General features: G+C 34.7%; 1 protein-coding gene across 5 annotated transcripts in view; it reads right to left on the reverse strand.

Annotated features, from left to right (window-relative positions):
• PALS1 (protein associated with LIN7 1, MAGUK p55 family member) overlaps positions 1-14,245 on the reverse strand; it is a 114,314-nt gene that overhangs the window by 3,070 nt on the left and 96,999 nt on the right. For all 5 annotated transcript variants that reach the window (XM_072629548.1, XM_072629546.1, XM_072629549.1 and 2 more), the window contains exon 13: positions 11,645-11,755. In XM_072629548.1, coding sequence (XP_072485649.1) covers positions 11,645-11,755 — 111 coding nt within the window. The remainder of the gene's footprint in view (positions 1-11,644; positions 11,756-14,245) is intronic.

Raw genomic sequence — 14,245 nt, forward strand, 5'->3', positions numbered from 1 at the left:
CCAGCAATAGGTGAGGAGAAGAAAGGTAGACTGGGAAGGTAAGAAATAACCAGGTTAATAAGAGTTGAAAATGCCTGAAAAAAATTGTATATTTGGCCCTGGTGATGACAGAGAGCTATCAGAACTTAAAGGAAGGGGAATATTATCAGACCAACACTTTAGAAAAATCAGCCTTGACAATGGATTGAAGAAAAAATGGGAGATTTAGGGTAGAAATATCAGTTAGGAGGATAGAGGTGATTGACAAGTGGCTGAACTAGAGGTTTAAAGCTATGTGAATAAAGAGAAGATTGTAAAAAGATGTTGTGATGGTAGAAACGACAAGACTTTTTGTCTCTATGTATTTGTGTGAATGTTATGTTTTTAAAAGAACTCGCGAAAATTCAAATTTAGGAAAACATTATTTGTAACTTAAAAAACCCTGCAAATTTAAAAACAGCATTTAAATTTATGGTATCATTTAAAATTTGAACAGTATTTATGTTTATATGTTTAATTTCCCTCAACCTGAAAATGCAAAAATTTATTTTATGCTAATCCTACTAAGTGTTAAATATTCTTAGTTTCTGAAAATGAGAAAAAATATTTCAAAACATCATTTCCAAATTCAATATTACATCTAATGAATATAAATATTTAATATTTTATTTACACAGTAAGAAATAACTCTTCTCCATTCATCTCAAAAATCTTATTTGTCTCCCAACTGTCTAAATATTCTCCAAATTCTCTGCTATAGTCAGATGTGTCTACTCATCTGAAACCTGAGTTTACATTGGCTCATTCTTAGATAAGGATGGTACAAATGGATAAAGTACTAGATGAAGTCAGGATGATTTAAGTTCAAAATTGGCCTCAGATACTTAGTAGCTGGGAAGGGTCACAAAAAAAAAAAAAAAAAAGCTTTTTAACTTCTGTCTGTCTCAGTTTCTACAACTCCCAGGGCTGCTCTGAGGATTAATAATTAACACATATGAAGTGCTTTGCAAATTTAAAGTATTATAGAAATGCTATCTATTTTTATATGTAATCTCACTAATGCTTTTATATACCTACACATAACAACACACTGTTCTTTCATGGGCAAAAACTGTTAACTTATTTCTCTGCATCGTCCATGGTGCCTGGCACAGCGCTACACCAAAGGGGCTAAAATTGCTTATTATTTTCATTTACAGCATCATACAGTGGAAAGAACACTGACTATGGAGTGAGACAATCCAGGTTCCAACTGTGGTCATCACTTACGCTGGGGTAATACTTTTATGGATCTCATTTGCAAAATGAAAAGGTTCTAACAGAGGGCCTTAGGTCCACGCCAGCCCCAAATCTATGATCCAACGATCCTAACATAACAAAGAAATGAAAGAACAATGATATTCCTCTACCAAAGAAACCACAAATCACAGAATTCACCTAGTGCACACCCACCCAAAGTATGACTCGTTTCTACACTATCACCAACGTGCTTTACCATTTAAAGACCTCCAAGACTTGTATACTGTGTACAGCTCTAATTATTATTTCTGCTTATAGATTCTACCTACTGGTTCTAGTTCTGTTTTCCAGGTCCAAGCAGAACAAGTTCTCCACTGAGGAATTTCAATTAGGAATAAAAGTAAAAATACTGCTCAAAATTTAAATAGCATGTTCCACCACTTGGAATGCTGTCCTAGGACCTTTCCACCTTGTGAAACTCATAGTCATAAAATTGGTTCAGGAAATTCAAAAAGGATACATTATTAGTTCAACTGAGTACAACTTTCTGCTTCCAGATTTCCCAGCTCTGTCCTAACTAGGTGTGTGATATTTTTTAAACCTCACTCAAAGAACTTTACATTTTTGGACTTCAGTTTTCTTATCTGTAAAATGAAAGATTTGGAATAAGTGATTTGTAGTATCAATTTCTGTCCTTGTTTTAAAAAATGTAATTCTATCCCTAAAAATGATATACAACTCCCAATTTAATAACAATGTACATTGTTTGAAAATCTATTTTCCTGAGAAGCAATGTCACAAAAATTTTTTTGAAAAAATATTCACAAAAGTTAATCAGTTTAAGCCTAATATGTGTGATCAATAATGTTAATATTATTAGGCTAATCTTGTAGCATAGTGAAAAAAGGGGGCTAAGCAATAAAGGAGGAGGGCAGAACACAATTTTCCCCTTTCCTGGTAGGGTCACCAAAATCTTTAAAAAAAAAAACTGAAATGAAAATAGTTATTTTTGTCATCATCTTTACTCCTCCCAACCTTTATTAAGCATTTACTATGTGTCTGGCACTGTGAAAGCTGGAGATACAAATCAGGTCAAAATAGTCATTGCCCTAAAGAAACTCACTTTCTAAGGAGGGAGACAACTTACTTTCCCCAAAAAGATTTGCCCTCCTTCCCAGCTCCCCAAGAGACCTAACATTTACATAAGATTTGACTTGTTGGGAAGCCTACCCTGGGGGTCAAGATCCCTTAAATTCTTGCTTTTCATTGTCTATTTCCCCGCTTTTCTATTTCCTAGTCCACAGACTCTCTGAAATCCCCAATATTTTCCACAATGGTTCTCATGGTGGGAAAAGTATAGACTGGCTACGTTTAACGCTTGTTGAATTTATTTTTTAAGTCGGCAATCTGTAATTCAGGAACTGGCTAAATTTCTATTTCTCTAAAGCTTTAAAAATAGTTTACAATTAAATGTGAATAGAACACATAATTTAAAAATAAGAACATTATTCAAAACAACACAAGGCTCACCTATTGGTGTCCTGATGAAGAAAATGTTAACTCCCAAATAACAACAAAACATGTGCCAAATTCAAGCTCCTCGAAATACACCCAGTGGTTAAAGAAACTGTCCTATGATATGTGGGAAATGAGATAAGATAGCATTGATCCAAGCCTTCTTTGAATCCCAGAAATGACGTACAATCCTCAAGTTCAGTGAAACATTATTTTAGGTCTATATTTATGTGTCAATAATTCTCTTTAAAAGTCCTGAGATATCCCATTATGTTGTATATGTAACTGTACCTTCTTAAATATCATACCTGCTGATCATATTATCAGTGGGAGGTTTTATTAATTTGGAAAGATTTTTAATATAGGTTCTGAAACTATTTCCCAAGGACCAACCAAACTAAGATTCAGGACCAGAAAATTGGTCACTAGGTAGTGATTTCTTCAAGCCAAGTTGAGTTATGAAAAATGGAAGTAAGCGTTCTGATTAAATCAAGGGTCTACTAACAAAGTTAGGTGCTATAAGAAAAACCAAGTATAGGGGATAGAGCCAAGATAGAGGATGAAAAGGCAGCCATCCAAAGGAACTCTCCCAACATTCCTTCCAAACAACTTTAAAATAATTCCTCAAGTCAAATTCTGGAGCAGCAAAGCCAATAAAACATCAGAGTGAGACACTCTGCAGAGTAAGACAAGTTAAGAGGTATACGAGAGAACTCTGGATCTCAGGGATGTTGTGGGTCCTGAGCACTGGTAGCAGTGATCCTGGGTCTTGGAAGGGGCTATGACAGCAACAGTAACAGCAGCTTCAGAAGTTCTCAGCCCAGAGACTGGTCAGAAATAGAATAAGAGGACCCTTTGCTGGCATTTGACTTTCAATATGCAGTTTTGGGTCTCAGGCCACAGTTACAGACCAAGAGATCAGTGACCATACCCCTCCTCTCTGGTTCACACAAACTTGGAAGCACCAAAAACTTGCAGGCCCCTAGAACCTGCTCTGAAAATGACAGCAAAAAAAAATTATGAAGTTCTGGACAGTACCTCACCACTCTGAGGTTAGCAGAATCCAACTTCAATATGTGATGAAGAAACAGGTTGGAAAAATGAGCCAATTTTTTTTTTTTGCTGATATTTAAAGTAAGGAATCAAGGAATTACAGGGAAGACCAAGACGTAAACTCAAATCAAGAAAACAATGCAAAAATAACTATAAGCAAAGCTTCAAAGAAAAGTTCTAATTAAGATCAAAGCCTAATAAGAATTCCTGGAAGCGCTGAAAAGGTAAGAGTGTAAAGAGTGGAAAAAGAAATGAGTGATCAAGGAAAATTATGAAGAGGCACAAAAAAGATGAAAATAACAACTTTTTAAAAAACAGCACCAGACTAATGGCAAAACAGGCACAAAAATTCACTTTAGAAAAGATTTCTTATAAAAGAAGAATAGGCCAAATAGAAAAAGAGGTACATAGGCTCACCAAAGAAAAGAATTCCTTAAAAAAATCAGACTCAAAACAAAACAAAAACAATAAGACAAAGTCAAAAGAATGAAAAAAAATAGAAGAAAATCAGAAATATCTCATGAGAAAAACAACTAACTAGGAAAACAGATCGACGAAAGAGAATTTAAAAATTATTGGACTACCTGAAAACCATGATCAAAGAAAGAGCCTAGACATCTTATTTCAAGAAATTATGAACGAAAACTGCCCTGCTGTCTTAGATCCACAGGCTAAAACAGACATTGAATGAATCCATCCATCACCTCTTGAGAGACAATCCAAAATGAAAACTTCCCAGAATGTTGTAGCCAAATTCCACAGCTCTCATGTCAAGGAGAAAATACTGCAAGCAGCCAGAAAGAAACCATTCAAATATTGCAGAGTCAGAGTCAGGATCACGTTCAGATTCAGAGGCTCAGGAGTAGGGCCTTCTGGAGGGCAAAGGAGCCAGGATTTACCAAGAAAAATCACTTACCCAGCCAAAGCGAGCTTAATACTTCAGGGGAAAAATGGACATGTCATGAAACAGAGAACTTTCAAACACTCTTGATGGAAAAAAACCCAGAGCTAAATAGAAAATACAATATTCAAACATATGATTCAGCAGGTAAGAGGAATCATACAGGACTCAAAGTTAAACTATTCACATTCCTTATGTGAAGATGATACATCTAATGTCGAAGAACTTTATCATTATTAGGATTTTAACATAGAAAGAGGGCAGAAGTGAATGAATTATGTTGGGATGATCCCTAAAAAAAATTAAGGAGTGAGAAGGAGGGATACATGGGGAGAAAGGAGAGGTAGAATGGGGAAAATTATGTCACACAAAAGACATGCGTAAAGAAGAACTTTGATAATGGCAGGGCAATGACAGGCAATGCTTGCACCTCACTTTCATTGGAATTGGTTCAGAGGGAAGAACACACACACACACACACACACACACACACACACACACACACACGAAGTAGTGACCTTTTGTTTCTCTTGCCTGACGAATGGAGGGAGAGATTCTGTCTAATCTTTTTAACTGATGTTCTAGTTCTTATTTCTTAATTCTACCTGGACAACATTAATTTCAGATATGGACACAATATCGGATCTGAGATGCAGGAATTGTATTACTGTATCATTAGGACTACTTATTTCAGAAGAACACCTCTCAGTGTGGCTTGAACACAAGTACTTGTTTAGCTTACCACAAACAGATTTTTTTAAAAGTTGAAAATTCTGTCCTAAACAGATGACAGAGTTCACCGGATTTCCTACTTTCTTTTTCTCCATAATTTGTGGGAATATGTATAAAGCTGGAAAGACAGAAACTTTCATGAGAAGTATAGCTAAATCACAGAAAATTTGCAAATGATTTAATCTAAAAATTTATTTTATTCAAGAGGGTTGCTAAGGACCAGGGAACTGTGTTACAAGAATTCTACTTATGTAAGGTCTGTCCATAATAATTAAGCTGCAAGCATATAATGGAGAAAAGAATGCATGTATTTGTCAATCAAGAAAACTCTTTATATTTCAAGTCAAAGTACTATACTGGAACCATAAACATAACAATACTCAAAGCCAACTTAAACAAAAAAGTAGGATGCTTTTAATTACCAAATTAGATCAAGAAACACTTGACCTAAAAAACAATATACACACATAATGAAGGATGGGACATACCAACACAAGAATTCTTATCATGTGTTTTCTGCTTTGTTAAGCTTGGAACTCCCCTCCTCCTCCCCAACTATAATACCTTTGGTTTATTCCCTGGTAATTTACACAGAATCTCCTCATTTCCATTCTGGAATGTTGTATCTTGCGTGGAAGATGACCCTAAAGCTTTTGTTTAGTGTCAGGTCCTTGTGCACACTAATGTAAGTGAACACACTGTTATGACTTATAAAGTATCGCTACTTAGGAAAAGGGAAATATTTTAGATTTCAACAGAGTAAAAATGCTTAAGATAACATTTTACATACTTATGTCAGAATGTCTATGAATACATATGGCTCTTCTTTATCAAGTTTAGGAGATCACTGGGTATTTTACACCCTCTTTTTTGAATTCCCCTCTATGCCTCAAATTGCCCTCACTTATTTTGAAATGTTGAGCTTTGGCTAAATATTTCTCATTGAAATAATTTCTTTTTTTTATCTACACTACCAGAATTGGTCCTAAAGGCTATGTTAATGGTCTCTGTGTCAAGTATACTGTACTTGTAGTTTGGTTCCCTTTTCTTTTTTTTAATCAAATTAACCAAGTTTATTTTTTTCCCATAAAACCAGCTCCTAGTTTTATTTATTAGTTCAATATTTTTTTAACTTTCAATTTTATTAATTTCTCCTTTGCCTTCATTTTAGTGTTTAATTGGGGATTTTTAATTTGTTCTTTTTCTAGTTTAAAAAAAAAAAACTTATGCCTCATTCACTGATCTACTTTTTCTTTTATTGCTGTGCACATTTAGAGATATAAAATTTCCCCTAAGTACTGCTTTGACTGCATACAAATTTTGGAAAGTTGGTTCATTGTTGTCATTCTCTTTAAATGAAATTATTGGTTATTTCTGATGTGTTCTTTGACTCATTCTTTAGGATCAGATTTCTTAGTTTCCAACTAATTTTTAATCTATGCTTCCATAACCCTTTACTAAATATAATTTTTATTGTATTATGGTCTGAAAAAAGAGCATTTAATCCGTTTCTGCATTTGGGTGTGAAGTTTTTATGCCCTAATACATGGTCAATTTTTGTGAAGGTGCCATATACAGCTAAGAAAAAGGTATACTCCTTTCTATTTGCATTCAGTTTTCACCAGGTTTATCATATCTAACTTTTCTAAGATTCTATTAATCTCCTTAATTTCTTTCTTATTTTATGATTATATTTACTTACTTCTGAGAGGGATATATTGCAGTCTTCCACTAGCACAGCTTTACTGTCTATTTCCTCCTGTAATTCATCTAACTTCTCCTTTTAAGAATTTGGATGCTATAACCATTTGGCACATGTATGTTTACTATTGATATTACTTCATTGTCTCTGATACCTTTTAGCAAGATGCAATTTCCTTCCTTATATCTTTTAATTAAATCTATTTTTGCTTTTGCTTTGTCTGAGATGATTGCTACCCTTGCTTTTTTTTACTTCAGCTGAAGCATAACAGGTTCTGCTCAAGCCCCTTATCTTTATTGTGTATGTGTCTCTGCTTCTAATGTATTACTGTAAGCAACATACTACAGGATTCTGGTTTTTAATCCACTCTGCTATCCACTTCCATTGTAAAGGTGAATTCATCCCATTCACATTTACAGTTATAATTACTGTGTATTTCCCTCCAAACTATTTTTCCACTTTATTTCTCTCTTTTTATCTTGTCCTTCCTCTAAAATCTGTTTTGCCTCTCACCTCTACTTTCTTTTATCCATTCCCCCTTTTAATCACACCCTTGCTTTTATCACCTCCCCTTCCTACTTTCCATTTGGGTGAGATAGATGCCTATTACCTATATTTCCCCCTTTTGGAACTAATTTAGATGTGCCTGAAGGTAAAGTGTAGCACTCTCCCTCCCCCAATATTCTGTAAAAGTTCTTCCTTATATTTCTCTTTTATATGAGATAATTTCCCTCATTTTTTCCTCTCCCTTCCCCCTTCTCCCAGGGCATCCACTTTTCTCACCTATACATTTTTTTTAATGTCATTCTAACATAAATCAACTCATTCCCACACCCTTTTTCTATGCAGAATCCTTCTAATTTCTCTAATAATGATAAAAGTTCTCAGTTGTTACATATATTGTCCTTAGTTCCTTATGATTTCTCTTTCAGGGTTACCTTTTTATGTTTCTTTTGAGTTTTATATTTGAAAACCAAAATTTCTATTCAGCTCTTATCTTTTCATCAGGAATGCTTGAAAGTTCTCTATTTCATTAGATGTCCATTTTTTTTTTTCTGCTGAAGAATTACAACATTCAGTTTTTCTGGGTAGGTGATTCTTGGTTGCAATGCCAGATATTTTGCATTCTGGAATACCATATTCCAAAGCCCTTTTCTTCTGTAATGTGGTAGCTGCTAAATCTTGTGTGATTATGACTATGACTCCATGATATTTGAAAGGTTTCTTTCTGACTGCTTTAATATTTTCTCCTTGACTTGAAAGCTCTAGAATTTAGCTATTGAGGTTCCTTGGAATTTCCATTTGGGATTTCTTTCAGGAGGAGATCAGTGGATTCTTTCAGTGTCTATTTTAATCTCAGATTCTAAGATACCAAAGCAGTTTTTTTGCGGGGGCAGTGTAATTTCTTGAAATACGCTAACATTTTTCTTTGATTGTGGCTTTCAGTAATCCAATAATTCTTAAATTATCTTTACTTGATCTATCTTTTAAGTCAGTTTTCACCCCATTTCTTCTATTCATTCTTTTGGCTTTGTTTTATTGTTTTTCAAATTTTAAAGGAATGATTTTATTCAGTGACTCTTTGTACCCCTTTTTTCCATTTGACGTATGCTGCTTTTTAAGGTGTTATTTTCTTCAGGTTTTTTTTTCGCTTATTTTTAGCAAGCTTTTAATTGTCTTTTCATAATTTTCTTCTTTTGCTCTCATTTTGTTACCCAATTTTCCCCCTACCATTCCTATTTAATTTTCAAAATAAAATTTTAGGTCTTCCAGGAATTCCAATTCACATTTTTCTTTGTAGTTTTGCTTGTAGCCATGTTGATGTCATTGTCTTCTGAGTTGGTACATTGATCTTCTGTTACAGTCAGGCTCTTTTTTGTCAGTGTTTGCTCTTTTTTTCTATTCTATTTCTTGATTTTGAACTTTATTCTAAAGTTGGGCTCTGTTCTCAGTGTGGGTAGGGGGAGACTGCTTCAGGCTTTTTCACACTGCTCTTTTCAGTGCTAGATCTGGGGGTCTGAAAGTTTTTGGTCCTTCTAAGGTGGTCACTGCTCTCCTACTCTGCACTCTGTTCCTTACTCATAAAGGGACCCTGATCCCTTGGGAGTGCAACTGATACTGCTCCTCAGGGTTCTTGTTCCTTTAGGCCTAGACATGACTCTGTTTCTCAGGATTTCTGGTCCCTAATCTTTTGAGATAAGAAGTGATACTACCCCTCAAGTCATCTGTTCCCTCTTAAATAAAATTTCCCCTTGCAAAACACTCGTAGTACAAAGACTAAAAATGCAATGACTAGAAGACAATTACGCCAATATCTGGCTGTCCTCTAATCTATCTTCTCCAACTGCCTTTCAGACATCTCAAACTAAATGTCCAGTAGATATCTTTAACGCAATATGTCCAAAATGGAACTCATTTAACTATGCCCTGCCCCTACCATCTCTTATTTGTAGAGGGCAACACCATCCTCCTAGTCCCTCAGGTTCACAAACCTAGGAGTCATCTGGACTCCCCCAGCACTGCCCAAAATAACCAAAAATCTTGCCAAGGCCTGTCAATTTTACCTTGTAAGAGATGATTGAACTTTTGTTTCCACAGAAATCATGTAAAACATGATTTATGAAACCTAAGGATTCATACAGGCTAGAAAGTATTTTACTTATTGGTTACCTGTAGTGAATGCATGAAAATAAATTGATTATAGTGAAAGTAGTGGGGAATGCTGATTAAACATTTCTCTCATCAGGATGTGGGCGCCTGTTAATCAATGTATCTAAACCCAGGAATTATCTTTCCTGTGTCAACAAACGTCAAAGGCCAGATGAAACTTCATTAAGGATAAAGTGCCTTCAGCCACAACTCTAACTTGAAAAGTGTTATGTTAATACAGACATCCTGACTTTGACTCTCTTAGCAACTGAGAAAATTCCTTTCTCATGCTATGGAGACCATAACATTTGAGTGATGGAGGCATCCTGAGTTGGAATTGTTCTAAAAAGTATTAATGGCTTGTCATTCCTTTACTAAATAAAATATAAAGAGAATAAGGATGGGGTTGGGGGTGCAGTGGCACACACCTGAAATATAATAAGGAGTAGAGATCCACATGGTGGTGGTGGTAGGTTAAGCATTTCCAGATAGACTGTGAACCCTGAAATACCCAGCCAGTAGGGAACAGGGGAGGCAAATGTGAATCAGGATAGAAAAAGACTTCATAATTGTCTTAAAAAGGTATGCCTTTTCTGAGCATCACAGGTCTGAAATGACATAAAACAAAAATCTTTTTTTCCCTGAATTCATTAATGGTCACGTGGAGTTTTTGGTAAGATGACTGTTTCTATCAATCTTCACATCTCCCCCCTCCTCTCCTCTAACACTGCCACCAGTGCAGGCCCTAATCAACCCACTCCTGGACTATTGCAAAAGCCTGCTGTTATTGGAGAGGACTGTCTTAAGTCTCTTCCCACTCCAATTTGACCTCCATTAAGCCACCAAAAGAAAAGCCGGTCCAACTATATCATAGCCCTACTCAATATTTTTGCACCAGTGGCAATCTATTGCCTGAAGGATCAAATACAAAATGCCCTTTGGCATTCAGAGACCTAGCCACCTCTTATCTTTCCAGTCCTCTTCCACAGCTCCACCAACAGTAGATGTGTTTGTATTTTCCCACAACCTCTCCAACATTTGTCATTCTCCTTTTTTATCATTTTTTGCCAATAATGTGAGTACGAAGTAAGAACCTCAGAGTTACTTAATTTTCCACTTCTCCCCTCCCTTCCCAATTCTCCAGGACTATGTCCCAAAAAGATCAAAGAAAGAAGAAAATGAGGCAAAAGTTAGAAAAAGAAAAAAAGATGTTTACAGAAGCTCTTTGTGGCAAAGAGCTGGAAATTCAGGGTGTATCCATCAAATAAAGAATAGTTTTTCAAAGTTATGTAAATGAACATAATTGAAAGGAATAATTTCAAAGAAACCTACTACAAAAGATGTGTATGAACTGATGTAGTGAAGTGAGTAAAATTTAGAGGACAATGTATATAATAATACTGTAAACAAAAATTACTTTGAACAATAACACTGATCAATATAATAACCAACCATGATTACAAAAGAGAGATGATGAAGCCTATCACGGAGAGAGGTGACAGAATAAAGATAAAGAAACATAAATTTTTTACATGACTAATGTGGAAATCTGTTTTGTTTGAATATGAATGATTAAAATCTAACTTTAAGTATGCAATTTTGTAACGGGGTTTGATTTATCCTTTTATTTTCCCAAGGGGGAAGAGGTAACTAAGGAGGTAAGAGTCAAAAAAAAAAAATGCTTGTCAATGGAAGGTACAAATGAAAATATAAGTTGCATTAAAAGGAAAGTAGCGAGTATACTATAGCCTTGCATTTAGGGTTATTACTAGGGCAAAATGAATTGTCAGTTTTTTGGGCTGTTTAAATACAAATAGTGGGAAGAAACCCTATACTTGTTTCCTTCCTGAAAGAGTTACACAATAACAACATACCTTGGGATTTTTGCCCTCCTTGGCCAATAATGCACGAAGCCTTTCTTGTGAAGGGGGTGCAATGAAGATAATATATGGCTTCAAGTCTGAATTCCGAAGGCTCTTCAATGACTATAAAAGGAAAAAAAATAGTGTGTATACAAACATACATGAACACATACATTATATATATATATATATATATATATATATATATATATATATATATATATATGAACAAAAAATACTTTTTTTTAGCCATTCCTTATTCTTTTCCCAATTGTATCATTGTATCCTTCAAATACATTTTTCAAATAGATGTTTTTGCAAACAACTTTAAGGTGAAGGGTTTTTCACAGTATGAAAAATTAGTAAGATCCAATGTTAGAAATTGGGAAGGGGAAGGTGAGTGGGAGAAAAACACCCACTCACTAGATAATGTTACTATTCTATTGAAATACTGAAATGAACTAAGTCAATGATATTAGATGATGATGGCTGACAAAATCTGGGCAAGACAGTAATATCATTGTAATTATAACGCATATACACTTTAAACCATAATTAAAGCCCATTTTTGCTAGATTCTGTACATAAAAATTGTTTTACTTCATGTACTATACATATCCACACAGTGAAGTACCTAAAAGAGAACTGTAAATAAATGCTAAAAAGGCAGAGGAAACTAGAAAATCAACAGACAGAAAGCACAGTGTACTGTTAATTAAGAGATTTAGATCTTAATTCTAACTCTGTCATTAATTATGTAAAGTTAACTTAAATTGTGAATTTTTTCACTATGAAAATGAGAACATTATTATTATTTTCTTTTTACCTCAAAAGGTTATTATAAGTATAACTGAGACACAATGAGGTATTCTGAGTTCTTTCAAGGCTTCTGGGTCAAAAGACTAGCAAAAAATGCAAAAGTTAAGTCTCAGGCAAAATGTTTAAGCAGAGATACAAAATTTGAACACTTGTCTTTGATTCAATGAGAATATACAATCAGGAGACCAAAAAAAGATTCCATAAATTCATACATGGATACAGACACATAATAGTTACACACACACACACACACACACACACACACACACACACACACACACACACACACACACACACCAGCACTTCAGTGATAGTAAAAAAAATAAAGAAAAATTGTGTAAGCATGAACTGGAAAATATGTAAACAAACTAGTATATGACTAGAATGGAACACTAGCGCATAATAAGAAATGAATTCAGATAAACGTGGAAGACTTGCATAAATCAGTAGTGAATTAAGAACAATAAATATATTCAACTACAAAAATGCAAATGAAAATAAAACTGAAAACCAATCAAACTCATGTTAACTACAATGATTAATCTTGGTCACAGAAAATAAATGAAGCTACTCAAGTGGAATTGTTGCTGCCAGACAATGTTATGGAATGGGGAGGGGTACAATTTAGAGATTACTGGAAAATGACCCTTGTTTTTAAAGGGGGGATTCAATGAAACTCTGCAAAGATTCCATCGTGAGAAGAGACAATTTTATAAGTATTAAGTGAATAATGATAAGAAGATACTAATATCTGGTAGTCTACTGTTTTGGAATTAGCATCAGTCACACAGATGTAGGCATCAAGTCTAATCGTACAAGCCAATGAGCAACTAATTGATTTGCAAATAGCAATACAGAAGGGGCTATATGAAATAAAGGTAATAAGTTCTCATCTATAAAATGGGCACAATAAATGAATACCTATTTCATAGGTTTGTTGTACAGAACAAATGAGCTAATTTATGTTTTGTAAACCTTAAAATGCTACCTGATATCAACTATTACAAATTTTTCTTAAAGTTCATCACCTTAAAGTTCAAGCACAAAAAAGATGATAGCACAGTAGTGACGTAGAACATACCTGCTTTTCATAGTGATATCAAATCCACTAGTATATATACTTCTGACATATACTAAAAATAGAATAAGGTGGATACAAAATTAATTAAGGAATGGGCTCAAATTACACTGCTTTGGAAACAGAGACCCATATTTTTAATGCGAATGTTCTATATCTCTTGTTATGTGGCTGTCAGTTGTTGAACATTAAGGTCCTGGGAAAAAATAAATGTCACATAATGGCAATGGAGAGGTGCATGGTGGTTATGAAAATCCTACACTATTATAAGTAAGACAATCAAAGAATGAAATTGAGAATATTATCAGAGAAATGTAAATCTAAAAAAAGATGATGAGGTAGAGAAAGCAAGGGATGGATTATGGAGCCCTTCAAGGCTATCAAGGCTAGCCCCTTCATTTTCCAGATAAGGCAACTGAGGCACAGAAAGTTTAAATGATTTGCCTAGGGTCACACAGCTAAAGGTCTGAGGTGAGATTTGAACCTAGGTCTTCTTGGCTCCAAGCTTAGCCCCTTCTCCACAGTACAAAGCTGCCTGGGAGCAGGATTTGTGAAGAACCTTGAGGAGGCAGGATGGTATAAATGGACAGTGTTGAAATCAAGATAACCTGGGCTCATGTTTCAGTGACTATGGACAATTCACTTAATTGCTTTGAAACTCAGTTTTCTCATCTGCAAAAAAGAGGATAATACCTGCCATACTTAACTAAAGGTTG

Source organism: Notamacropus eugenii, chromosome 1 (assembly GCF_028372415.1).
Source record: "Notamacropus eugenii isolate mMacEug1 chromosome 1, mMacEug1.pri_v2, whole genome shotgun sequence".
In the NCBI taxonomy this organism is placed as follows: domain Eukaryota; kingdom Metazoa; phylum Chordata; class Mammalia; order Diprotodontia; family Macropodidae; genus Notamacropus; species Notamacropus eugenii.